Genomic DNA, 26546 nt, shown 5'->3' with positions numbered 1-26546 from the left:
GGTTGCATTTTATTTTGGTACCATGTTTTATAGTTTTCGTCAACAACAAAGCCACACATGGATCACAATGGTAATATATATCAAGTCTGACCCCGATTGTTGTCTTTACTATGTAACTACATGTTTCTTAGCTTCTCTGCAGCCATTTCTATTGCACAGTTGAGAAGACTCATACCACTTTGACCTACCTTGCACAGAGGAATACTGAGATGTTTATTACACTGTACTTGGATAGACTCAGGAATATATGCCAATATCAGATGTCACTTTTTCTTTTGATTCAAGTCATTGGGAATCCAGTACCAATTCCTTATAGGAAACTAAACACAGCAAAACTTATCTATCATTAATCTTTGTAAAGTGATTTTGCTGTCTATGAAGTCTTTTATAAAATCAGAGGTCTGTGGTAATGTAACAGCGTTTTAATTTATTCAAATAGCCCTATCATCTCACCTGTCTATTCCATCGATTCTCATCCTTTTTGCCTTTATTTTGATATTTCTACTGACTCAAGACTTTTTTTTTTTATATTTATTTTTTAGTTGTAGTTGAACTAAATACCTTTATTTTATGGCTGGGCACAATTCAGGAGCCACTTATCAAGCAGAAACTAACTTTATTTTTAGAACACACACCAGACCACATGAGCTCTTCAGGAATTCCCTCAGAGCCCAACCGCCACCACCGGCTTCCCACAAGCCTCTCAATGCCCCCGCGCCCCCCCCACACCCCCCCCTCCTGCGCTTGAGGCCTATTGGCTGGGTTGCATGGGCGGAACCAAAAAAAAGTCCCCCAATGAGCAGCTCCCTGGTCTGAAAGGGCGGGGAAACAGCCCAATGAGCATCACTGCAGAGGAGCCAATCAGCTGGCAGCTAGAAGTTTGCTGGGGCTGCTGTGAGCCAATCATCAGCTGGCAGCTGGAAGTTTGCTGGGGCCCCTTAGGCTGTGGCTCTCATCACCCAGCCCAGTATTTTCACCATTTATTTTCCAGTTGTTCCTTTCATTTTCTCCTTTGTGAATGAAGCAAACTTGGCTGAATAGGATTGACTTTGCCTATTTCCTTTGTTCTATCTGCTTGGTCATCAGTGGTCCATTGCACTGCCAGAGTTCCAAACTTACACATTGTGCTTCTGCTAATAAAGATGGGCAGCCTTGAAAAAAAATAATATATACCTTTCAACTTCACATCAAATCTGAACTTTACTGATATTACTCATCCAACACATATGGTTGCTGTCTCAACCCATATTTATCAATGATGTAGCATTGAAGTGATTAGGAATAAAAGCAAATAATTTGGTCATGGATACCAGCATGTTAAATAAACTGCTTTGGTTATCTAATGCAGAACACAAATCTTATAAAATTTAGACCACTCCTTTAAGAGACCAAAATTAAGATACAGCTTCATTAGTATATTAAGTGCCTTAAGTGTCCCAGGCAGAGAATAAGATGTGAATGCCAAGAAAATGTGGTTATATTTTAACTGTTAAATAATTTATTGCTAATTATAAGTCAGTACACTCAACTAAAGCCTTCCTGTTCTAGTCTTAACTTCATTTCCCCTTGTTTATTAATCACATTGCCATCTGGGTACTTGATTCATTCATTTAGCAAACATTTATTGAGCACCTGTTATATGTTGGTCTTATGCAAGGGATACAAAGATGATTAAGACAGTCCTTGCCTTTATAGAGCTGACAGCCTAAAGGAAACAGGTTAGTTTTTAAGGAAGAAAATGTGATCAAAGGCACTACAGAGAAAAATCAAGACTGTTTTATTATTAATGGTTTCCCCTGAAAGAACCAGTCAAATTTTTAGACCAATGGTTCCTGCTAAGAACAGAATATTGAAATTTAGTAGTTAAATTTAGTAGTTAATGGTAAGATAACTTTTGTTGGTTTATTGTTTAAATTAGGCTACTTTGATAAAGTAAATCATATGAAGATGGTACCTGATTCACCCAGCCTGAAATTACCACAGGCTGTTTGAATTGGAGAGGTGTTTCTCAAACTCATGTACATCAGAATCACTTGGAGGGCTTATTAACAAGTTGCTGGGCCCCACTCCCAGAGCTTCAAATTCAGTAGGTTTTGAGATGCCTTTAACAATTTCCCAAGTGATTCTGATGCTTGCGGTCCAGAGACTGTGCTCTGAGAACCAATGAGTCAGAAGCCAAACCCTTATAATGGTTGTTATGCATGGAATGTGCACCTGACTAAAGTCTATAGCCTTTCAATAAGTCTCCAAGGATACTCTGCATTAACTTCAAAGTCAATACAAACAGGGCCTGACTCTGTACCTGGTTTCCACTTATGCATATGTGGGAAGCTTCAGTAAATATCACCCCCTTAACAGGCAGGTTTAGACATGTGAATTTAAGCTTTAATTACAAGGGAATCTATTTGTTACTATACAATTTTCTAATTTGAAATCATGACAGGCAGGCAGGCTTAGAATAAAGTTATAATTAGAAACTCTATCCAAGTTACCATTTAAGAGAATTCTTATTCAGAAATCTTATGTTCTACCCATTTTCTTCAACAAACTTGGTGTCCTCTAATGAGCTACTAGTGTGAGACATATTTCATAACAACACTGACTTGCCAAGGAGACTCCACTGCTACCCTGGACAAGCTTATGTGTCCCTCTCCCTTTCTACTAAAAGAACAACTCAGGTTATAAGTTGAGGACATGGTGCTGGGGAAGTAGAGGCTAAGATCTAAAGTGATTGCCAGGATAAGTTCTCTCTGTATTCTATCACCAGCAGAAGTATGTAAGTTCAAATGATAAAACTTAGGCTTGAAGGCATGTCAGCTTCCAAAAGCAGTCAGTATATCCTTCCTTGCATAAATGTAAGTGAAAGGCCAAGGCAGACTTGACATATCTACCTGCCAGCTCCAAGAATCATCTCCCTGACTTCTTCTGAGTCATAAGATTCTCTCAAAAGAAAAATTCTGCTATTCTGAAGAAAATTGTTCTTCATCCTAGTCCTGAATCAGCGATAAGAATAGTTTCTTCATATGGAGTCCCAGAATCTGGGACTTCTAGAATCAACTGAAATTTCCTAAAATCTCCTATTTGTTGTTTCTCTTCCAGTACTGTGCCATTGATTCTTGCATAAAATTCTGAAATGCTGGCTCTTCGTGACTTTCCTCTGTAACTGCAAGGGAAAAAGAAGGATGATTCTTTTAAAACTCTGAGTAGATTAGTGGATCAGAGCTCCTGTCACCTACCCATTAAAAACAATACTTCATTTCTAAGAAACTAAGGTGCTCGCTTCTCACAATAAGAAAATGTCTCCCAGAAGCATGCTCTACTTACCATGTTGCCAAAATGTATAGCTTCAGTATAAGGAGGGAAGGGAAAAGAGCTCCCTTATATATTAGTGGCTAAATGAAGTCTCTCACTTCATAGGTATTTCATGTCCACATAACACTATTTGTAAAATGGTGTTTTGTTTTGTTTGGTTGGTTGGTTTTGTTTTTCTTTTTGATACTAAGGATTGAATCCACTTTGCCACTGAGCTACACCTACAGTCCTTTTTATTTTTTATTTTTGAGAGAGGGTTAAGTTTCTGAGGATCTTGCTAAATTGCTGAGGCTAACGTCAAACTTGGGATCCTTCTGCTTCAGCCTCCTGAATTGTTGAGATTACCAGTGTTCACTACCACACTTAGTGGCAAAATATTTATAGCAGCTTTACCTCATAATAGCTCCAGTTGGCCCAAATGGATAAACAAATGGTAGTAAATTCAAGTAATGGAATATTTCTCAGCAAAATAAATAAACAAATATAGCCGGGTGCAGTGGCACATGCCTATAATCCCAGCAGCGCAGGAGGACTGAGAGTTCAAAGCTCAGCAACTTTGTGAGGCACTCAGCAAATCAGTGAACCCTATCTCAAAATAAAATACAAAATAGGGCTGGGGATGAGGCTCAATGGTTAAGCACCCCTGGGTTCAATTCCTGGTATCAAAAAATATATATAAAATAAAGAACATACTGCTGTACTGATATATGCAGCATTATGAAAAGATCACAAATTTATTATGCTGAGTGGAAAAAATTTATTGTAAAAGACTGACTATTGTGATTCCATTTATGTAATGTTCTGGAAAAGAAAATTATAGGAACAGAAATTAGCCAGTGGTTGCCAGGAACTAGGTATTCGGGAAGGAGACTAAATATAAGAGGCCATGAGAAGACTTTTGGGGGAGAGAAAAGTGCTCTGTATCTTAATTATCATAGTAATGACAAATGTTTGCTAAAACTCATCAAACTATATACTTAAAGGGATTAGTTTTACTGGTTGTAAGTTCCATCTCAATAAATCTGATTTAATAAAGCAGTGTTCATGTTAGCTCCCAGTTTGAGAGTAAAAAGGTTTGCTCTTTGTCAGAGCTAGGACCTACATCCTGGAGCTGTTTAACAAATTATATCCTGCTAACAATCCTAAAAACTATACCAAGTGGAACTGGGCTTCTAGACCCATTCTATGCTCACTGTTAAGAGTACTTTTAACTGTTCAGGTCTCTGCTAAGACTTCCTTATGTATTCTTAAAACGTGGGGCTGGGTATATAGTACAGTGGGTGCTTAGAATGTACAAAGTCCTGGTTTCCACCACAAACAAAAGAAACTAATAGCAACCAAAAGGAATCCTGAATTTGTTTATTTTTTAAATATTTATTTTTTAGTTTTAGGTGGACACAATATCTTTTTAAAAAATATTTTTTAGTTGTAGATGGACACAATACCTTTATTTTATTTTTATGTGATACTGAGGATTGAACCCAGTGCCTTCCACCTGCAAGGCAAGCACTCTACCACTGAGCTACAACCCCAGCCCTCTTTATTTTAATTTTATGTGGTGCCGAGGAAAGAATACAGTGCCTCATGCATGCTAGGCGAACACTGTACCACTGAGCCACAATCCTAGCCAAAATCCTGAATTCTTCAAACTGAATTAGGACATAAGGATAAGAAGACACAACACAAACAAAAGGTACGAAGTCAGCTCTATCTTAGCCATTCAGTAGGAATGGCTAAAGTTTCCTAGACTTAATATAGGAAACTTTGCTAGTACTGCATCCATTACTGTCTCCTCTTTCCCTCTTTACTAGCAACCTCTCTTAACAATGAAAAACTCCTGAGCAAACAATGCAGCTATTCTTTTTCATGAGCCACCTCAGCCACTTCTTACCTCTGTGGTCAATGTCATCAGTATCACTGTCAGCTTCCTCATCCTCTTCATCCAAGGTTCCTCGAGTCAGGATTAAGTCAGAGGGGTCCAACACAGGAGATCTGCTCTCTAGAGTGAAAACACCTACTGATAAGTATAAGTGTCTCTTCAAAAAGGTGATTCTTGGGGCTGGAGTTGTGGCTCAGCGGTAGGGCGCTCACCTAGCATGTGTGAGGTCCTGGGTTCGATCCTCAGTACCACGTAAAAATAAAAATTAATATATTAAATAATAATAATAATAATTTTTTAAAAAGAGTGATTCTGAATCAGTAACACACACACACACACACACATATATATATTTTTGTTTTGGTACCAGGGATTGAATCCAGGGGCACTTAACCACTAAGCCACATCTCCAGCCCTTCAAATATTTTATTTGGAGACAGGGTCTTTCTGAGTTACTTAAGGCCTCACTAAGTTGCTGAGGCTGGCTTTGAACTTACCTTCTGAGCTACTGGGATTACAGGCATGCACCACCATGCCCAGTCAGTAACTGATTATAATGATAAGATCAAAGTGTTCATGATAAACATAAATGCAGGATTATGCTCCTCCTAAATGTACTATTAACCACACTTAACATTTCTATAGTAGTTTAGTTCACCAAGTACTTTCATGAGTGCAAGGAGTTCCATTTTTTTTTAGTTCAAGAAAACCCAAGACACTTTTCCTAGGAGCAGCAGTGTTTTTTATCACTAGCTCACAGCTTGGATGAGGGTAATGATTTTTCCTATGAAGGCTAAAGACATGTGAGCAGATCCAGTGCTGATAACTCAAGGTGAAAATATGAGTGCTAAGGAAGTCTCCTGGTGGAATATAAGTTCAGAGAGGATCTGAAGAAAATACAGGGCAGAATGATACAGAGAAGAGAAGCTAGCTATTATTCAAGAAAGGCAGGGAAAATAAACAATGGAAAATCAAATATACTAATAGAGGTAAAATTTCCTACTCAGAGAAACTAGTAAGGGCTGAGCCCCAATAATCAGAAGAAAGTCTAGTTAATTAAGTATGTTGACAGGGATTCAGCCTGTGGGGTGAATCATTCTCTCTTCAGGAGCCTATGAGGCTTTTAAGAGCTCAACTAGGGAATAAGGGTGGCTGAAGGCAGCAATATTGAGGGACACAAATCTCAAGGGGCCTATGGCCCTGAAAAGAAGATAAGATGGGCTGACAAAAAATGCTCATTTTGGGGTTGGGGATGTGGCTCAGTGGCAGAGTGCTTGCCTCTGCCAATGTGTGAGGCACTGGGTTCGATTCTCAGCACCCATAAAAATAAATAAATAAAGATCCATCAACATCTAAAACATTTTTTAAAAAATTGCTCATTTTGTGCCCAACTGAGAGTTATCCGATTATACTGTGACTTTCCTCAAATGACCCACTGAAACTCTCTTAACCTTGAACAGCTTAGCTGAATACAGCAGATCCTATGTAGCCACAAATGTATCATTTGCCATTTCATGTACTCAGAAGTGATTCTGAAGGCCCCTGACACACAGAAATTCGTGATTCTGAGGTGTTTGCAAAGGATGGCACAGGTGAGTTCATGTTAACTGGTAAACCCAATTTCCAGCTTTGATTTTTTTCTACCAGAAATCAACCAATACTTTCACAAACAGAAACTGCACTGCTTTAACAAATATATACCAGAGGGGGGGAAAATGCCAGTATTGCTGGTGCAAAGAAAAAATAAAAGTACATCCAACTTATTACCGAAATAAATGTTAAATGGAGCATAATGTTAAAAAAAAAAAAAAATCAACCCAAGTTGATCCCACTGAGCTTCAACACATTGTACCACACTCACTTAGAGGGTGGTCCAGGAGTTTTTGTTGGTAGGTGGCTAAGCACCAACCTAGAAACCCCCAGAGAGTCAATGATAAAACTAAAATTAACTCAAACAGCAAAAAACTCAATAAAAGTAGCAGGACAAAAAGACCAATATTCAGAAATCAAAAGCCTTCTTATACACAAACATACACCAAATAGAAGACAAAATGGTTCAGAAAATCCTATTTTCAATGTAACAAAGAAGACAAAACCTTTGAAATGAATTTAACAAGAAATATCCAACACAGACTTGAGGAAACCACTAAAACATTCTTGAAAGACACAAATAGGTCTGTCAAATATGAAAACATTTCTTGTTCTTAGGTAGGTCTAAAGATCATATAAATGTAAGTTCTTGCTGAAATAATGAATATAATACAATACTAATACAAAAAAAAAAAAAAAAAAAAAACTTTTTTAGGGAGCTAGGCAAGTTTCCATAAGCTAAAGTGCCTATGGGGAAAAAAAAAAAAAACATAATAAATAGCTAGGGAAACACATGGGGAACTTGCTACATAGTTAAAACAATATAGTAGAGGTATATAAGTAAATAAACTATTGGAAAAAATATAGAGTTCAGAAACAGCCAAGCACATCACACTTCAGCATATTATACAAGTAGCATCTCAAATCACAGGCAAAAAAAAAAAAAAGGTAGATTTTTAAATCAATAGTGCAGATATACCTACTGATGAAAAAATACACAGAGAGGTCTGCTTCATACCATCACCAGTAAGAAATCAAATTTAGAAAATGAAACCATCTAAATACTACAATAAACATGGATAAATTTCCTTTAGTGTAGACTAAAGACTTCCTAACTAGGACTTAATCCAGAAACAATAAAGAGAAATAGATCTGACTCCATCAAATCAAAACAAAAACTGTTGCATAATAAAATAATACCATGAAAAAAAATTATTACATGATAAAATAATACCATGAAAAAAGTCAAAAGATAATTGTTAAAGATAGTCAAAGTACTTACAACATGTCACAGATGACAGTAATATTAAAACTAATCCTTGTATGTGTGAGGCACTGGGTTCGATTCTCAGCACCATATATCAATAAATAAAATAAAGGTCCATTGACAACTAAAAAATATTAAAAACAAAGAAAAACAACTAATGGGTGAACATTTGAAAACTAAGATTACTTACATAGTCTCAAAGCATTACCCCAAAAATTATTATTACAAAGGAAAAAATAATTGGGCTGGGGATGTGGCTCAAGCAATAGAGCACTTGCCTGGCACGCGCCGGGCTCTGGGTTCGATCTTCAGCACCACATAAAAATAAAATAAAGATTTGTGACCACCGAAAACTAAAAAATGAAAATTAAAAAAATTTTCTCTCTTTAAAAAAAAAAAAAAAGATGTTGTGTCCACCGAAAACTAAAAAAAAAATTCTCTCTCTTAAAAAAAAAAAAAAAAAACGGAAAAAATAATAGCTTAGTGATGAGAAAACCTGGTAGACTCTACTTCCTACAATAACATGTGAGTCCTCACATGATATATTAAAAAACACAACTTCCATGGATTGAAAATGAGCAAACTACATACACTTATGATTATGTCAAAATGAAACCAATTATTGGTGAATATTCATGATGTGTGGAAAAGCACACACCACAATCTCAATCACACAAAATGGGATATTGTGTATATATGCACACAACCTAGAGGGACACGTCCAACTAAGCTTCTTGTGACTGGATGACTTTGTTCTTTGCTTGTGTGTGTGTGTGTGTGTGTGTGTGTTTTCCTGTAATGTACAATTTACTTTTAAAAAATAAAAATTATTTTAAAAACAAAAAAAAAATAAAACCAATTATTAAGTATAACTACAATGCACTAATAAAAACATTAAAAACCCCACAACTTCACTACTATAAGGTTCTGCCACTAATTAACCATCTTAATCATATCATTAAGAAATACCAGATAAACCCAAATTGAAGGACATTCCATAAGACAACTGTCCTATATACTTAAATACTATCACTATCAGGGCTGAGGATGTAGGTCAGCCATAGAGTGCTTGCCTAGTGTGGATCAGGCCCTATATTTGATACTTTATGTTGGAAAAAAAAAGACAATGTCATGAAATACAAGAAAGAATAGGGAACCGTTCTAGACTAAAGAAGATTAAGGCACATGAGAATTAACTGCAATGCACATGTAGGATTTTCTCCTGCTTGAAAGAGAAAATGGTTTCATCTAAATAAGGTCTATATATGAAATAATAGTATTGTGTCAATATTAATCTCCTAATTTTTTTATTACTGTGCTGATGTTATTTTGTTTTTTTAATAATTTTAATATTTATTTTTTAGTTTTTGGTGGACACAACATTTTTATTTGTGGTGCTGAGGATCAAACCCGGGCCGCACATATGCCATGCGAGCGCGCTACCGCTTGAGCCACATCCCCAGCCCCTGTGCTGATGTTATATGAAATAGTATCCTTGTTTTTAGGAAACAGATACTATTTAAAGTAAGAGCATCACATCTTTAAGAGTAAGTTAAATGATTCAGGAAAAGGTTATATATATATATATATATATATATATATATATACACACACACATATATATATAATATTATACATTATATAATAATATATAATGCTATATGTATACACACACAGAAAAATAATAAAAAGTTATGTAGTAGAACGTTAAATTTTGGGAATCTGATTGAAGAATTAGGGCAATTACTTATTATTCATGCGATTTTTCTATAAATCTAAAATTATATCAAGAAAAACTGAAGGGGCTGGGGCTAGGGCTCAGTGGTAGAGTACTTGTCTAGCATATATGTGGCATTGGGTTCAAATCTCAGCACCACATATAAATAAATAAATAAAGGTCCATCAATAACTAATAAAAATATTTTTTAAAAAAAGAAGAAAAACTTGAAAAAGAATTGGGAAAAGTGGTTAAAATTGTAGGAAAAAAAAAGTCACAGCAAACATCAGTTATCATGCCAAAGAAAAGCAAAATCAAGAAATAACAACTTCCTAAAGGAGAAACTCTTAAGTGCTATAAGTGGTAGAGATCTGAAATAGCTTCTAATACAATTTTCAGGTATTTGCCTTTCCAAGCCATTTGTAAATAAATAACTATCTCCATATTTCCATCATCCTTTTCACCTTCTCCCTCTCACATAGGCATATTCCTGCAGAATAGAAAAAATAAGTCCACTCTCCTTTTTCCTTTTACTTCTGATACCAAGAGCTCTTCCGATACCTTTGGCAGTCCCTGTGTCCAAGGCTACAGAGCCCATATCTTTCCGAAGGCGGTCCAGTTGTTCTTTCTGCTGTTCACTCTGTGCACTGGCCTATATACATAGGGGAAAATGTCATCACATTAAAAGAGGATCCCTGCTGAAGTGGAAGTTCAATGACGAAGTGTATGCTTAATGTACAAGAAGTTCAATCCCTAGCACCAAAAAATGAAATTAAAAAGGAGCTGTTATAGTCAGCTTTTTTATTGCTGTGACCAAAATACCTGACAAGAACAATTTTAAGGAGGAAAAGTTTATTTTGGGGTTCACAGTTTCAGAGGTCTTAGTCCACAGAAGGCCAACTCCATTCTTCGGGACCAAGGTGAGGCAGAATTCCAAGGTGGAAGAGTGTGATGTAGGAAAGTTACTTAGGCCATTACAACACGCAAGCAGAGAGCTCCACTCAACAAGGACAAAATATATATCCCCAAGGCATGCCCTCAGTGACCCGCCCTCAGTGACCCACCCTCTCCAGCCACACCCTTCCTGCCTACAGTTAATCCCTATCAGCAAATCAATGCACTGATTATGTTAAAACTTTCCTAACCCAATCATTTCACCTCTAAACTTTCTTGTATTGTCTCACACTTTTGCAGAACACCTAATCTAAACCACAACAGGAGCCAAATTAGACGCCAGACTTCTAAGTGAGGACAGAAAATCATACAATTCTAGAAGCAAATAGGGATGGCTGACATAGGGGCAGAAACACTGAATAATGTGAGCCCAGAGGATAGCATAAATTCAGAGTAGGTTATTCTTCAGGCTGGATTAGAGAATTCAGAAATTAAGACACAAAAACATATCCAAAGAACCTCCTAGTAGACCTAGCAAGAAGGACCCCAGGTAGTCTCTTAGGACAGGATAGTTGGCCATTTAGAAGAGTTGTGAGCCACCTTTCTTTTCAGAGGCAAAATTCTACAAGTAGCCTTTAAATTTATGTTGGAGTAGGGATGGAGGTGGGGTATAAGAAGGGCTTATTTGTAGTGCAACAGGAAAAATCTCATTTTAAAAAATTCCAATACAAACAAAAATAATTAAGGGAACTTTCTGCAAACAAACAAACACAAATTTACCAACTTAAGTATGTAAAGCCTGATGCAGTGGCCTACACCTATAGTCCCAGCTACATGAGACGGGAAATTGCTTGAGCCCAGGAGTTTGAGGCAGGAAGATTGAAAGTTCAAAGCCAGCTGGGCAACATGGTGAAGCCCTGTCTCAAACAAAACCAATACAACCAAAAAGGACTAACAAGGATTAAAAGATACACTGAAATTTTATTAGTCAATTATACCTCAATAAAGTTGGAAAAATAAGTTAAATAAGAGACACAGGATAGCACCACCACCCCGCCCCCCGAAAAAAAGTGGCATTGATGTCAGGAGGATTAAAGGTTTTGTTTTTTTTTTTCTGTGTTTTTTAAAAAGATGCTGCCCAGGCTAGCCTAGACTACTGAGCTTGAGCAATCCTCCTGCCTCAGCCTCCCCAGTAGATGGGACTACAGGTATGTACCAAGGCACTCAGATTCAGTTTTTTGTTTCTTTTTTTTTTTTAAATGGCCCTAAAATATACACTTTTTCTTTTTTCAGCACCAGGGATTAAATCCAGGGGTGCTTAACCACTGAGCCCTATCTCCAGCCCATTTTTAAAATATTTTTTAATATTTATTTTTTTTAGTTGTAATTAGACACAATACCTTCATTTTATTTATTCATGTTTATGTGGTGCTAAGGTTTATGTGCTTCACAGATGCTAGGTGAGCACTCTACCGCTGAGCCACAATCTCAGTCCCCCATTTTTTATTTTTTTAAATTTTTTTTAGTTGTAGTTGGACACAATACCTTTATTTTATTTATTTATTTTTATGTGGTGCTGAGGATCAAACCCAGTGCCTCGCATGTGCTAGGCAAGTGCTCTATCCCTGAGCCACAACCCCAGCCACCCATTTTTTATTTTTTGAGACAGGGCCTCACTAAGCTGGCTTTGAACTTTCAATTTTCCTGCCTCAGCCTCCCAAGCTTGGGGATTATAGGCATGTGCAACAGCATCTTTTCTTACCAACGATTTCTTCAGACGTTCATATTCAGGACGATACTCCCTGGAAAGAAAAACACTCTAAATTTCTCTGCTTAATAATCCAACCTGCCTGCCCCAACCCCTATAACTTGTATTTTCCTATGACTCTGTCCTAAGATCTGACATCACTGAACATCCAATGTACCATGTCTTAAGTCATTGAGTCTATCCCTATGGAATTTAAAGCCAAGGTAACTACCCCATGCTGAAAACTGAGGAAAGAAATGAACTCCTGACTGCTGGGCTGCAAAGCTTAGCACTGAGAAGACCAGGACTGAGGAGCTTAACATTTATTTGAGATAAATGTGTGAGATGTGTAAAAGACGACAGGCCTGTTTTGTTCGAGAAGTTCAATGTATAACAAAGTGATGTACCTGAATCACAACATGAAAGGATACAGAAAAGAGTCTATCCTGAGGCTTTGGTAACATACACACCCTTGTCTGATGATTGAAATGAAAATATGTCTGAAACTGACAATGTGGTTATGTGGTTGTCAGTATATTACAATATATGAAGCCAAAGGAGAACGCTAACAAGCAGCCTATCAGGCCACAGCCTTATGTGTACAGGTGCTCTGACCACTCCCTTTCTTTCAGGTAAATGAAATTCAACTATTAACAATGATAATAATTATAACAACCATTTATTAGGAAATATGTGTCAAAAATTGTGCTAAGGATTTACACATATTTCCTCAAATAAATCTCACAGGGACTTTAGTGCCAAACACAGCCCAATGCCTGACTTCATAAATAATGTTTTCCATGAAGACAGCACTGACCATTTATAAACTAGCTCTGGATGCTTTTGTCCTACCATGGCAGAAGTGTTTAGTTGCCCACAAAGCCTAAATTATTTATTAACTGACTCTTTACAGAAAAAGACTGGCGACCCCTGCCTCTTAATCAGCCAATACAGTGAAGATATTATACTTCTATTTTTCAAAGAGGTTAATGGAGACTTGTTACTCCTAGGTACGGTCAGGTCCAGTACACATAAGCAAGGCAAACATACTGCATACATGATGAAAAGCTTTACCTGGCAAAACTTGCTATCATCAGATTTGTGGGTTACTTAAAAAATGTCGTCATTAGAACCTTCCTTTGTTCTCACCTTTCATATTCTTCTGCAGCACTGGTAATTTGCACAAAGAGTTCATCGAAGCCAGTGCCCACAACAGCAGAGACACCCACCACCTGCCAAAAAGCATCATAAATACCACTGAGGAAACTACTATATACTTTTAAATGGTGTGCCCTATTTCATTTAAATATCATAAAACTGTCATAACAAGGACCAGGACTTATGATTTATTCCCTAACAAACCAAATCAAACCACTGATTGATTGCTTGGGCAATCAACATACTCTGCAACCAACACCTACTTTAGCTTACATAAATCTTATCCTTTCTATACCCTCCAAAGTCTCTCATTTTGATCTGTCCTCACAAGAATCAGGCTAAACTTTCCAAGGCATCTACTACAATATTTTAATTCTGTATAAAGTCTTCTATCCTAAACTAGACCCAAAACTCTCTGAAGGTAGGGTTCTTATTTATCTTGTAAACCTCCACAGTTTTTTGTGTCTTGTTTTTGTGGTGCTGAGGATCGAACCCAGAGCCTCATGAATCCATATGCTAGGCAAGAATTCTACTATGGAATAAGTAGAATTACTTATAATTACTTACTACTAAGCTACTTCCCCAGCCCACAACTTCCAGTTTTCAATGAACAATGCTTTAAAAGTTACTTTTCAGAAAGTAATGAACTTCTTTTCTAAGCTAGGTTCAAAGACAGTTCTATAGGTCTAGAAATAATCTGAAGAGAATGTCAGATCCAGAGGTAAAATATTTACCCTGAGTGAGCTGTAAAACTCATCTAACACCAGGCTCATTGAACGGGTCAGGTTACTGACATATGTAGTTTCTTGATTCAAGGCATCTTGGAAAGCCTCAAAATCCTGCATCCATTCCACTGCAAAGCTGTGATCAATGATGTCAGTCTGTACCAGAAAGAAGTCAACTATTAGCAACCAGAGATGAGGTTATATACTAGATAATGGCAAAATCATTTCTTCAATCAAGTGGTGATCGCAAGAGCATATCATTCATGCATTTTCTTTCTTTGCCTTCCCCATTTCCTCTTCTAGTAAAACAAGCTGCTACGTCAATAGATTGGTTGTGTCTCCCTTATTTACACAGCTCTGAGGGGCTACTCTATCCCAAAATCACTCTGGATAAGAGCCAATATCATAAACATTCATTCCATTTGACTGAATCTATTTCCTAGAAGTGCCTATGACCCAGTTTCAGTGAAACCTGAATCTGTCCTCCAGGACCTAAATAATCCTTCTTCTCACCCATCTAAACCTAAAATCCACAAGGTTCTAATGAAAGACATGTTGAAATCAAAATATGGAAGATTCACTTACTTTGTTCATAACCACAATGAAAGGCAGCTTGGTTTTGTACAAGATGCTGAAAATCAAACATTGAGACAGAATTAATTAAAGCACGTAAATTCTTGCTTGCCTGGTGTCAATCTGTTGGGACTACATAAAGAGAAAGAGAATGGATGCAGATGTAAAAACAAGGCATTCACATAGTCTCTTGCAGAGGTAAACAACCAGCAATGTCAAGCAAACAGCAACAACACACGCACGAACGAAGGCACTCACTCTCAGAGTAATAATGCATTGCTGTTGATCCTGGTTTTAATTGTTTACCAGATAATTGTCTTTTTTGTTTCCAGGGGAGCAAATGTGCATTTATTAATACCTTATTATGGTCCAGGCCCTATGCTAAGTACTTTTATATGTATTGTCTCCTTTAATTCCAATGCTATGAAATACATACAATTTTTAATTGTTATTCATATCTCAAAGCTGAGGGAGAAACTTACAAATATTGTATTACACATTAAAATTTTTAAAATATTTTTACCAGTTTTATTGAGGCATAACTGACAATTAAAATTATATATATTTAAGATGTGCAAATAATAAAATACATGGAAAGAGCAGATCTTTATTATTTATTTACTTGTTTGTTTATTTTTGCAGTGCTGGGGATTGAACCCAGGGACTTCCCAGTGCTCTACCACTGAGTTACATTCCCAGTCCCTGTGCTGTTCTGATCTACATATACACTGTGAACAGATTATCACAATTAGGCTAATCAAATGGTTGTATTTCAAACAATTACTATGAAAATGAAATAATACTGTCAATTCTAAGATTTCTAGCATTTAACAAGAATGGACATTTCTACTCAATATCAGATGGACAAATGTTGGTAGATGGCTTCTGTGTAGTTCCAAAATTAATTCTCTAAGCTTTCATAACAGTCTGCCTTGCTCCTCAGCCTTAATGCACTGACATAGTCTAGTGAGCAAATCCTTCCTCTCCTAATGGTACAACATTTGCAGCAAACCTTGCACTCTGAATTATAGAAAAACCTTTTCATTTATAGTATCGCCTAATGCTACCATTTCCCTGTACCTATTATAAAACACAAGAGCATAATTCAGACCAAAAGGCTCATATCTATTCAGAGTTGGATTTCATTCAACTGGGAGCAACTACCACAAAGTTTGGAACAACTACCATGAGTTTCAGATACAGCACCTATTTCTGTAACAATTAAGGGAGGAAGATAAAAAGGAGCTGAGAGAGAATGCCAATAGCACATGTACCTTTTTTCTTCTCTGACCTGGCCCCTATTCACAGCCACTCAACTGAGCAGAAAAATCTAAATAAGCACAAGTTCAGGAGTGAACAACCAGGACTTAAAAAACAAAAAAGGCAGAAGGGAAGAGGAGGCCGCATACTTTGATGGAACACTATGCCCACCAATAATCAGTTACCTGCAGGCATACAGCATATTCGACATAAACGTCACTGGGTTAGTACTTCTCGATGTGTCCATTACATAGATGACAACTGTTGGGAATGAGGATGCCTAAAGCCACAAAATAATTAAAGGCTTGGTCAAAGAGTTCATGACCTATTCCCATATTTTTTTTTTCTTACGGCATTACTAGAGATAGAACCCAGGGGTGCTCTACCTCTGAGCTACATCCCCACTTTATTTTTTGAGACAGGGTCTCACTAAGTTGCCCACGCTTGCAATCCTCTCATCTTGTCTTCCTGTCTCATCTTCCCAAGTGGCTGGGAATAGGCATGGGAGCTCTTTCCCTACCTATCTCAGTGAGGGAGAACTACTTTAGCGTTCAGAGCTTCTGCAATTTCCTCAAGTACAGTCCCAGGCAATTAAACAGATGCTAAATCAGTCTAGCCCTCTAGCTATTCTCATCAACAAGACCCAGAATACTCACCAGGGCCTCAGTGATGATTGTCCCAGAAGCTGACCAGGTGAACACCTCAATCTGCCCAGGTGTGTCAATCAAGACATATCTATGCCAAGAAAGACCATTAATAAAGTGTTGTACTTGCACATTGCTAAAAGATATTCCATCACATAAAATAAAAATTAAAAACCAATGATATCTGGTGATCCAAGACTGGAATAACCTTTGTACACTACAAAGTTTAATTTCCTGCCACAGTCCTCAACTAATAAGGCATACCACACTCCTCCAGACTTTGTTCCATGTCTAATATTCATGCTACATGAACAGAAGCAAAAGACTATGAAGTGCAGCAAAGGATCACAGGGGAAATTCATAATTACAGAAACACATCACTTAATAATGAGAGACTCAAACCAGAAGGCAAATCTCTTGGGAAACCATCTGGTTGCTTGGGAATGGGAGACTGTTGGGGAGAGAGAGTGAGGATGCAGAAACAGAAATGCACAATATAGGGCATCTTCTTGAAGTGCTAAAAGTGTTCTAAAATTGAGTATGATGAGGGCTGCATAATTCTGTGAGTACTAAAAGTCACTGCATTATACACTTGAAAATGGATGAATTAGGTAATGTGTGAATTGTATTCCAATAAAGCTATTTTTTTGTTTGTTTGTTTGTGGTGCTGAGATTGAACCCAAGGACTTATGCACATGAGACAAGCACTCTACCAACTAAGCTATATCCCCAGCCCTTTGTTTTATTTTGTTGGCATCAGGGATGATTGAACCCAGGGCTGCTTAGCCACTGAGTGATATCCCCAGCCCTATTTACTTGTAACAGGCAGGAATTTATTGAAGGGATAGGAAAAGGGAAAGGGAACACTCTTAAGGGAGTGAGTCCTCTTAGGGAAGAGAGGGACAGTATGCCTCTCTTGCATTCCAAGATCTTTTTATTTTTCCCCTCTTATAATGACTTCATCTTAAGATCGATTCAGAGCTTGATGGTAGCCCAGATCCTCTCAAAAGCCTAGAAATATGTCAACTAAAGAATAATAAATAGGTGTTCAACTGAAATCACTTACTTAGATGTGTTCTGGGCCTTCTCAATAAATTTCATCACCTAAAAGGAAGACATACCAATTACAACAGGAACTGATTTCAACACAAAATCATATGCCTTTCCAGGGTGACACACCTCATAGGAAACATCCCTATTGAATCTGTTCTCATTCTTAGGACACCAACTAATAAACTCACTGAGCCAAAGAAACACAGCCACATCACCAGCACTACAACATTCTGGGCACAACACAAGGAACCTGAGAGGCTTAATTATAGACATGTCACGGTCAAGTTATACATCTTGGCACTCTGGTCCAAAAAAAAAAAAAAACAGTTTTTGTTTTAAAGAAAGTTTTGCTGTGTTACCCAGGCTAGCCCCAAACTCTTAGGCTCAAGCAATTCTCCTGCCACAGCTTCCTGAGTATCTGAGACTAATAGTAGGTGGCTCTGGTCAAATGTCAATGGCCTATCTCATAAGAGTAAAAAACCTAATGATTATTAAAAAACTCATCTGTCACAAGTAAAAAGCATCATTATCTGCCATTCCATGCCTGGTAGCCCATTCTACTCCCCAGACCTCATCTCATCTTCAGGGTAATACAATAAGCCAATAAGATCAGGAAAAGAACCCAGGTGTCAGATCTATTTTGATGGCTGTCACAAATATTAAATGAGAACTGTCTCACAATACTTGTCATTCTCTCATAGACTAATTCTCTGTCTACCAAAACGCTAACTTATTTTCTATTTTTCTGTTCAGGTTTGCTGAAATGTGATCTAGATAAGGCATGTAAGAGTCAGGATTTTTTTTTATACAGCAATGTCTATAAATGTAAAGACAGACATACCTGATCAAATCTGGTAGCAAAGAGATTGAGAGAGGTCACTATGCCACCGTTGGGCCCAAGGCCATATCTAGACACTCAGTTGAGGATTTCAAATGCACAGATTAGATTATAAAATTCATAACCAGAGCATTATTTACCTACGCAGCATTATATTAGTGTTCCATTAATTAAAGCTGGCAAGGTAATCCTTGATGATCATATAACCTTAGTCTAACAGGTAAACATTTGCTATCAAGGTTTTCCCATTCATTTATCACTTTAGGGATGGCCAGGAAAGATGAAGAAAGCAAAGTGATCCAAATGTAATAAACATATTTATCAGGCAGTGACAGCCTACTGTCTTTGGCCATTAAAACCATCTCCATAACACTCCTTGCACTGATCCTCACTAATCAAGCAACTAATCAAGATGATTAGAATTAATCTTCCTACCTAGACTTACTTATAAGGAGAGTACACATTTCACACAGCAAGGTCCTAAGAATTAATTCCACTAAACATACTCATTTTGAGCCTTCCAGTCTGAAGAGATAGTAATCAATGAATGTATCTCTCCTCCAAGGCAAAAGCCACCTTGTGGGACCCAAGGAGGTGCTAGCTAGCCCCTCATTTTTCTCTGTTCTAATTACAATAGTCTGTGGTCTTCGGAGATGGTAAGAAAACTGAAATCATAAGATTAAATGTTATTTCTAATCAACTACAATACCTCTCCTTTATTCATCTTCCATCCTCCTAGGGGTTAAGAGTATAACTCAACGGTAGAGTGCTTGCCTAGCACATACAAGGTGCTGGGTTTGATTGCAAGCACTGCAAAAAACAAACAGCAACAACAAAAACCCTAAAAATCATCTTCCTAATAAAATTACTTTAGCTAGGTGCAGTAGCATGCCTGTAATCCCAGTGGTTTAGGAGGCTAAGGCAGGAGGATTACAGATTCAAAGCCAGCATCAGCAACTTAATGAGGCCCTAAGCAACTTAGTGAGACCCTGTCTCTAAATAAAATATAAAAAGTGGCTGGGGCTGGGGCTCAGCAGTAGAACATTCACCTAGCATGTGCAAGGCCCTGGGTTCAATCCTCAGCACTATATAAAAAACTAAAAAAAATAAAATAAAGGTATTGTGTCCAACTACAACTAAAAAATAAATATTAAAAGGTGGGGGGGGGGGCTGGGGATGTGGCTCAGTGGTTAAGTGCCCCTGGATTCAAAAAGGAAGGAAGGAAAGAAGGGAGGGAGGGAGGGACGAAGAAAGGAAATAAATGACTTTGAAACAATCAATGCTTTTACTTATATATTTCAACAAGAAAATGTAAAAAAAATCTCTCAAAACCATAAAACACGTAGCAAGGAGTCAGGAATGGGTCAACACCATAGTAGCCACAGAAAAGGATACTGTTTCATGACTTCTTTATACTTCACAGTGTCACGAATATCTGAATGGGGGGAAGAAAAGAATTAATTGAAACTTAATACAAAAAAAAGTGAATGTGGTCTCTCAAGTCATTTCTGAAAAAAAAAAATTTCTCTCAAATATTTTCTAAGTTTTAAAGATAAGATCATCGAATTGTGATTAGAAAAGAAGACCATAAGAAGATAAAATACAAGGTCAAAAGTTGCCCTATTAGCACCTTCCCTACCAGCAAGAAATTAAAATTAACCTTTTGAGTTTTTCTTCCACATTCTTTTTTTTAAATTTCTCTACTTCTATCCTAGTTTCCTTCCTTACAAAAGACAACTGCCAAGTAACCCATGAAAAACATTACCTAGGAGTTCTCAAGTTATGGTAGAGATAGACTTAAACAAGGTGAAAAGTTATATGATTTAAATATCAGTAATCCTATGCCCAGAAAAAGAGAAGCTAAAGTCAAGAAAAAAACATTTGTTACTAATTAATTGCCTCCTGGTGACAAAGACAATACAGACAAGATTTTTAAAAATGAACCCACTAATAACTACCTAAACCTAACCACCAGCCTATAGTTTTCTCCCATCAACTGTTAAAATTCTACCCTTTAAGTGAGAAGATAAGAAATGTTTTCCCCAACTCTTCTCCAAATCATATCTGCTTTTTAATATAAAGTTTTCCTCTATATGTTATGTTTGGGGTCAAGAAGCTTAACAGGATTAAGAAGTGACAGTGATACCTTGGTTGCCTCACTGCTCCCTCACATGTTGAAGTAAAATATTAGAGAAGCACGCCAAGGCAAGCATGTAATACAAGGTTTATTTAAAAAGTGGTAACACAGACTTTTCCCAAGAGGGAGAAGAGGGCCATAGCTGGTATACTGGTATCCCACTTCCCAAGAAGCCAGGCAGTTCTGCCTTTTTTATATGTCCTAGATTTCCTTTGTTCTCCTGCTCTCTTTCCCTTATCTCTATCTTTCCAGAGTAAGTAACTAGGCCCAAGAGATGCTCTAGGTGGGATGACCAAAAGGTGAGAAGCAGATGGAACAGCCCAGGACACATTAATTTACAAATTTATAACTCCCTGTAGGGAAGGGCAATTCCTGGGACAGGTTACTTTAGCAACAGGTTGGAGCAGGGGTAGGTTATCTAGATAGGGTGGAGGAAGGGCTCTGAAGGAATTAACATTTCAATTCCTCTGTTCTCAGATCTGACCCTCGCCTACCAGCCTGTCAAATTCTGGCTTCATCAGAAGGGAGAGCATTAGATTTATCACACAATAATAGCTTAAAAATCAGAACTATTGGATCTTATCAAGAATCATCACACTGGACCACTCACCCATTCTCTTTTTTTCTTTTTCTTTTTCTATTTTTTAGTACTGGGCTTGAATCCAGGGGTGTTCCACACTAAGCTACTTACCCAGCCCTTTTTATTTTTTATTTTGAGAAAGGTTATTGCTAAGTTGCCCAGGCTGGCCTCAAATCTGTGATCCTCCTGCATCAGCCTCCTGAGTTACAGAGTTCAAAGGTGTGCACAACCACATCCAACATCTATTCTTAATCTTTTGTATAGTCACAAACTCCTCTTAAAAATCTGATGAATATTGGGAGCCTCTCCTCAGAACAATGCACAGATGCATATATACACACATTTTCCCATGTAACTTTGGGAGTGGAAAAAAGGTCCTACAGATTAGTGAGTGAACAATAGCAAAATAATTCGTACACTCTGATAAACTGAGAAAAGGAACTAAGTGGAAAAGGTCTATGTACTAAAGTCAACTGAAAGGTTTATGATATAGATGTTTATTAAACTGAATTTTTTTTTTCCAATGGACTGACTTTGTGTCATTTCACTTTCCCAAATTACAATAACCTGGCACACTAGGGTTAGAAAGAGGGGAGGGATAAAGATGAATGGGAAGGGCACAAATAAATGTAGGAAAGAGGAAGGAGTAAACAGAGAAAAACGTGAATAAGGAACAAGCCTAGCCCTGCACAGTGGCACAAGCCTGTTGTCCCTGCAACTCAGGAGGCTGAGACCGGAGGATCACAAGCTCCAAGCAATTTAGCAAAGCCCTGTGAAACTTAGCAAGACCCTGTATCAAAAAGAGCTGGGGATATAGCTTAGCGGTAAAACATCTCTGGGTTCAATTCCTAGTATCAAAAAAAAATTTTTTTTTTTTTTTGTTTAGGGATTCCAGGAAATCAAGTCAAAGGAGAAAGGGGGGAGGGGGGGAGGAAGGAAGGAAGGAAGGAAACTGAAGGCACTGAGATTTTCAGGATGGAAGCTTTTAATTTTCTTTGAGGCACTTCATACAAGTTTTGGGACGGTCTACTCACCAATATTGGCAGGAAAGGGGACTTCGTGCACAGCTGGGTCCAAGTTGATCACGTAAGGTGGACAGCTTTGCCTATGCAGGTGTCCCGTAAGCCTCTGCAGACATATGCAGAGGGTTGGAGGAAGATGAAGAAAGGGGTAAGGGGAACCAGAGAGAACTTCCACTCTTATATCCACTCTACCTGAAAACTTCGGCACTATTTCCTTCTACCTAAAATATCCACAAGCTGTGTCCACCCCACAACTTCAATTCTCATTTCAAATGCTACCCTATCACCCATCGAACAGTGCCTCCCATGCTCTAGATCACTTATGGATGCACATTACGGTTTTCTTCTTCATAAAAACGTTAACAACATGAGAGCACGAACCTTGTCAACTTCATTTTCACTGCTTAGAACATGAGGTGCACAAGAAATAATGCTTTGGCAACTTTTCACTGAAAACCTGTGCTAGCTGTGTATTAATCTCTAGCTACTCATAAGTTCCGGCCTTCAAAAAGTTGGCAATCTTATGAGCAGGACAATTTAAAACATGATAAACTGAACCAATCAGGCACTGAGGTACGCAAGTGGAGGCTAGGGTCTGAGACTTCGCAGAAGAAAGAAATGGAGTAGATAGGAAGTCCCCTGAAAGCCACGCGCCAGCACCCTCCAAATATCCAGAGACCTCCCTTTTTCCCTGGCCTTCCACCCGCCACAGGCAACCTCACGTGCGCCCCTACAAAGACCGTGCCATATATGTCACCTGTACAAAAGTGGTTTTTCCGGAACCTGCCATTCCCAGCACCAACAGACACACAGGGAGATTAGCAGTTCCCGAAGTCCCGGAATCCGCCGCTGCCACGGGCGCCGCCATCTTCCCCCTGGCCCCGCCCACCCCACCATAGAGACGCTGTCCTCCTAGAGAGTCTTCCGCGATGTTCGAGACTGCGATTGTGCAAAGAATCCAATTCGCAGAAAACCGAGGGCTGAGGTGCTGGGCCGACGTGAGGGCGTGTTCTGTGCGTCCGACCCTGCTGGAGCCAACTAATGACAGTGGCGGGGAGGTGGGGACGTTGGACAAACTAGAGGAGGACTGGAGGTAGCCAGGAGGAGGGCACTGACGTCGTCGAGTAGGAACTGAGGGGTGTTCGAAAACGAGAAGCGAGCACCTCTTTGTCTGCCCCAAAGCAGCGGGATACCAAACTGCTAGAGGGGCGGCTGCTAGGCCTCATTTGTCCCCTGAGGTGCTTAAACTGCTAATATCTGTACCAGCCACAAGTATGGCAGTGTGCGATCTCCGGAGTTGCCGGGTACAGCAGAGTCTCATTGACCACCGAAAGAAACGATCACGAGAACCTCCAGTATATGAAAGCTTCGAACCGCGCCAGACCCTTGACACTAGTGCTCGATCTTCCGCAGTCACCCTCACTGAATTACAGAGTTGCCCTAGTGAACGCTTGGATTCCGGGAGCAGGTAGGTATACAGAGAGGTAGCTTCGTTTGCACGGAAGGGCTCTTGGAAACGGGAAATATGATCAAAGAGCTGAGAAAATTATTCATAGTCCCATCAACCTGTCTGTTTCTTTGACCCTTTGTAGCTTCTACAGTGTTCTGTAACTCCTAAAGTCAATATTTCATACCCAAGCTCTGCCACTTGCTAACAGCATTAAGTCTTGGGCAAATCACTTACACTCCTAACCTGTTTTCTCCTTTTTAAAATTGACCTAATACCTCCCGGGACTGTAGGGAATACATCTCTGAGGATTGTAAGCTACATTACTGATCTCTACACTTAGTTGTTTCCTCCATAACTTGCATAGTGTCTGGAATATAATAGGAGCTGGAAGAGGTTTTTTGTTTTTTTTAGGAATAAAGGACAATTGTGTGGGGGTTTTGTTTATTTTTATTTCCTAAATTGTCACTAAGAACTGACAAATGTCTCATTTGTTCTTCAGGTTTGCTGAGACCCACATGAGTCCTCATACATCAGCGTATCTAAGTATGTTACATAAATTTTTCACACCAGACAAGCTAACAAAGTGGGAGAAAAGGGTTAAAGGAAAGACAGTGTTGGCACTGAAGAAGCTAAACAAGGAAATGGAAGAAGTTCAAATTCACAGGGACCTGGTACTGGAGGAATGCAGAGCACTACACAAGGAAAAGTTACTTGTTGAAGCTGACAGCAAATTCTTTCTGGAATACCTAGCCCAGAAAAATAAGCACTGTAGACAGCTACATGAAGACCTCTGGAAGGAGTATTTTCAAAAATGTGGGGCAATAGAAAAAAGGAGACAAGAATTATCCTCCAAATATGCAAAGCAAACTTCAGACCTTAAAGCACAACAACTGCAGGGGAAAAAGACACAAGCCAATTTAAAAGAGCAGTTGAAGGCCTTGAAGAACATTTCAAAAATAAAGGAAAAACAGGACATGAGAATAGAGTCCTTAGAAAAGGAGAAAGAGAAAATCAAAGCTGAAACACCACTAAAGGACCAGAAAGCACACTTGCAGTTCCTCCAGCAAAAAGCACTCCTGGAGAAGCAACTGACTAATCCATACAAGAAGCAGTCAGGAGAGAGAAAAAAATTTATTAAGGCACAGACCTTGGAGTCCATAGCACAGAAGTCTAGTTTTGAGTTCTGCCGTGGGGTCTACAAAGAGAACCTACAGTTACAGGAGGAATTACTGCAGCTACTTGAGGTATCCAAGAAGTTGAAGGCTGCTCGAAGCCAGTTAGAAAACCAGAAGCAGCAGCTGGAGCAGGAACAGTGGTATCAGGAATGCTTAATCAGGGGGAAGCAAAGACTGCAAGCAAAGCCTCACTGGTGCCCAAAAGAAGAAGGTGCTACAAAGACCACATTGAGCCCTATCAGCACCAAAGCAAGAATTAAATCCAAAGTAATTCCTAAAATAACATGAAATAAGAATTGGAGCAAATACTCTTAGTTACTACATAAACGTACTAGGAAGGCTTTTGGATTGCAGATTATTAGGCTAAAATATCCGTTGTGGAAAATCATTTTGAGATTTCTCATCACTACAATTTCTAAAACAAGGTTGAATATATTTTCCTGTAGAGAAACAATGTTAAAATATGGGATCATACTCTGTTCTAGGATTCACAGTCCAATAAATCACTGGTCTAGCCTCAGTCTGTCATAAATACAAAAAATACAACTACCTTAAAAGACTAATTTAAAATACTGCTTTAAAAGTGTTAAGATATTTGGATACCTTTTTTCTTTTTTGAGTCTTGTTCCATTTATTTTCTGTAGCAGCATTTGAAATTCTAAGATGACAAAAATTCTAAGTATTTCAGGTCATGTGTTTTCTCTTACATATGTACTTTGTGGTACACAAAGTTCCTTCGTAATGTGTATGTTCCATATATTTATGCTCATTTAGAACTAGGACTCTTATTTTAAATTAGTGTAGACTTTCATTTAGAGGAATTGTATTTTTTGCATTTGACTGAGGCTAGACCAGTGATTTATTGGAATGTGAATCCTTGCACATATAGGAGATGATCCCATATTTTAACATTGCTTCTCTAATGGAAAATATAATCAACTTTATATTTTCCAGAAAAACTTCAAAATTTCTGAGTTTTCGGGTTCATTCATATGTAAAATAAATTCATTTAAAATTAAATTTTAAAAAATTCTTCCTCAATATGCCTTTAACTTCTGGTTTTAACATTTTATTAAGTATGTGGTTTATTATTAAACAATGTTTTTACTAAAAATAAAAGCCTACTTATAATTTATACACTGATTTTTATTATTCCAATAACTGGACTTTTTTTCCCTCATCACTCTTATTTTCCACTTCTATGTTTTATTTATACTAGTTTGCAAATAATAAAACTAGTTTTAATTCAGAAATTAGGACTTTAGACACATGTAGTTGCCTTCACCTAAATATCCCTACTTGTGAGCCAAAATACAGAAAGTTTAAACTTGTAGGCATGGGATTCAAGACAAATTGAAAGCTCTATTTTCTGTGGATGTAAAAACCCCAGGAAGGGGCTGGAGTTGTGGCTCACTGGTAGAACACTTGCCTGGCAGATGTGAGGCCCTGGGTTCGATCCTCAGCACCGCATTTAAAGGAAAGGATTCACTGACAACTAGAAAATATTTAAAAAAAAAAAAAAAAA

At 38.1% G+C, this 26546-nt stretch overlaps 3 protein-coding genes across 5 annotated transcripts in view; 2 read left to right on the top strand and 1 right to left on the bottom strand.

The window, feature by feature from the left end:
- The window catches only part of Supt7l (SPT7 like, STAGA complex subunit gamma), a 9712-nt gene extending 9297 nt beyond the window's left edge, over window positions 1-415 (top strand). For all 3 annotated transcript variants that reach the window (XM_046441528.2, XM_046441529.2, XM_046441530.2), the window contains exon 6: window positions 1-415. This exon is cut by the window's left edge and continues 411 nt beyond it. The gene's annotated coding sequence lies outside the window, so the exon portion shown is untranslated.
- A 1182-nt stretch (window positions 416-1597) lies between these two features.
- Gpn1 (GPN-loop GTPase 1) lies at window positions 1598-23279 on the bottom strand. Its single transcript, XM_046441524.2, has 14 exons — window positions 23154-23279; window positions 22409-22502; window positions 20053-20092; window positions 18661-18727; window positions 17833-17870; window positions 16779-16857; window positions 16308-16402; window positions 14875-14920; window positions 14299-14445; window positions 13556-13638; window positions 12422-12461; window positions 10327-10417; window positions 5204-5311; window positions 1598-3163 (listed from the first exon to the last, which is right to left on the bottom strand). Exons 1-14 carry the CDS (start codon window positions 23262-23264, stop codon window positions 3078-3080), a joined length of 1125 nt encoding a protein of 374 aa, XP_046297480.1. The 5' UTR covers window positions 23265-23279; the 3' UTR covers window positions 1598-3077.
- A 43-nt stretch (window positions 23280-23322) lies between these two features.
- Window positions 23323-26156, top strand: Ccdc121 (coiled-coil domain containing 121). Its single transcript, XM_046441704.2, has 2 exons — window positions 23323-23864; window positions 24346-26156. The coding sequence occupies exons 1-2, from the start codon at window positions 23671-23673 to the stop codon at window positions 25307-25309; spliced, it is 1158 nt and encodes a 385-aa protein (XP_046297660.1). The 5' UTR covers window positions 23323-23670; the 3' UTR covers window positions 25310-26156.
- Window positions 26157-26546: the final 390 nt, after the last annotated feature.

This window comes from Marmota monax, unplaced genomic scaffold (genome assembly GCF_021218885.2).
Source record: "Marmota monax isolate L192 unplaced genomic scaffold, Marmota_monax_Labrador192_F-V1.1 WCK01_AAM20220418_F8-fsc00010, whole genome shotgun sequence".
Classification (NCBI taxonomy): Eukaryota; Metazoa; Chordata; class Mammalia; order Rodentia; family Sciuridae; genus Marmota; species Marmota monax.
The sequence above is the reverse complement of the archived record's forward strand: the minus strand, read 5'-3'. Positions and strand labels throughout refer to the sequence as shown.

Excerpts from the sequence above, each read along its gene's own strand:
- Gpn1 (XM_046441524.2), bottom strand. The coding sequence starts at position 23,264 with ATGGCGGCGCCCGTGGCAGCGGCGGATTCCGGGACTTCGGGAACTGCT. Across the intron at positions 14,921-16,307 it reads AATATGCTGTATGCCTGCAG|CATCTTGTACAAAACCAAGC; the intron begins GTAACTGATTAT and ends TTTGATTTTCAG. Across the intron at positions 12,462-13,555 it reads GCTGCAGAAGAATATGAAAG|GGAGTATCGTCCTGAATATG; the intron begins GTGAGAACAAAG and ends TTTTCTTTCCAG.
- Ccdc121 (XM_046441704.2), top strand. The coding sequence starts at position 23,671 with ATGGCAGTGTGCGATCTCCGGAGTTGCCGGGTACAGCAGAGTCTCATT. Across the intron at positions 23,865-24,345 it reads CGCTTGGATTCCGGGAGCAG|GTTTGCTGAGACCCACATGA; the intron begins GTAGGTATACAG and ends TTTGTTCTTCAG.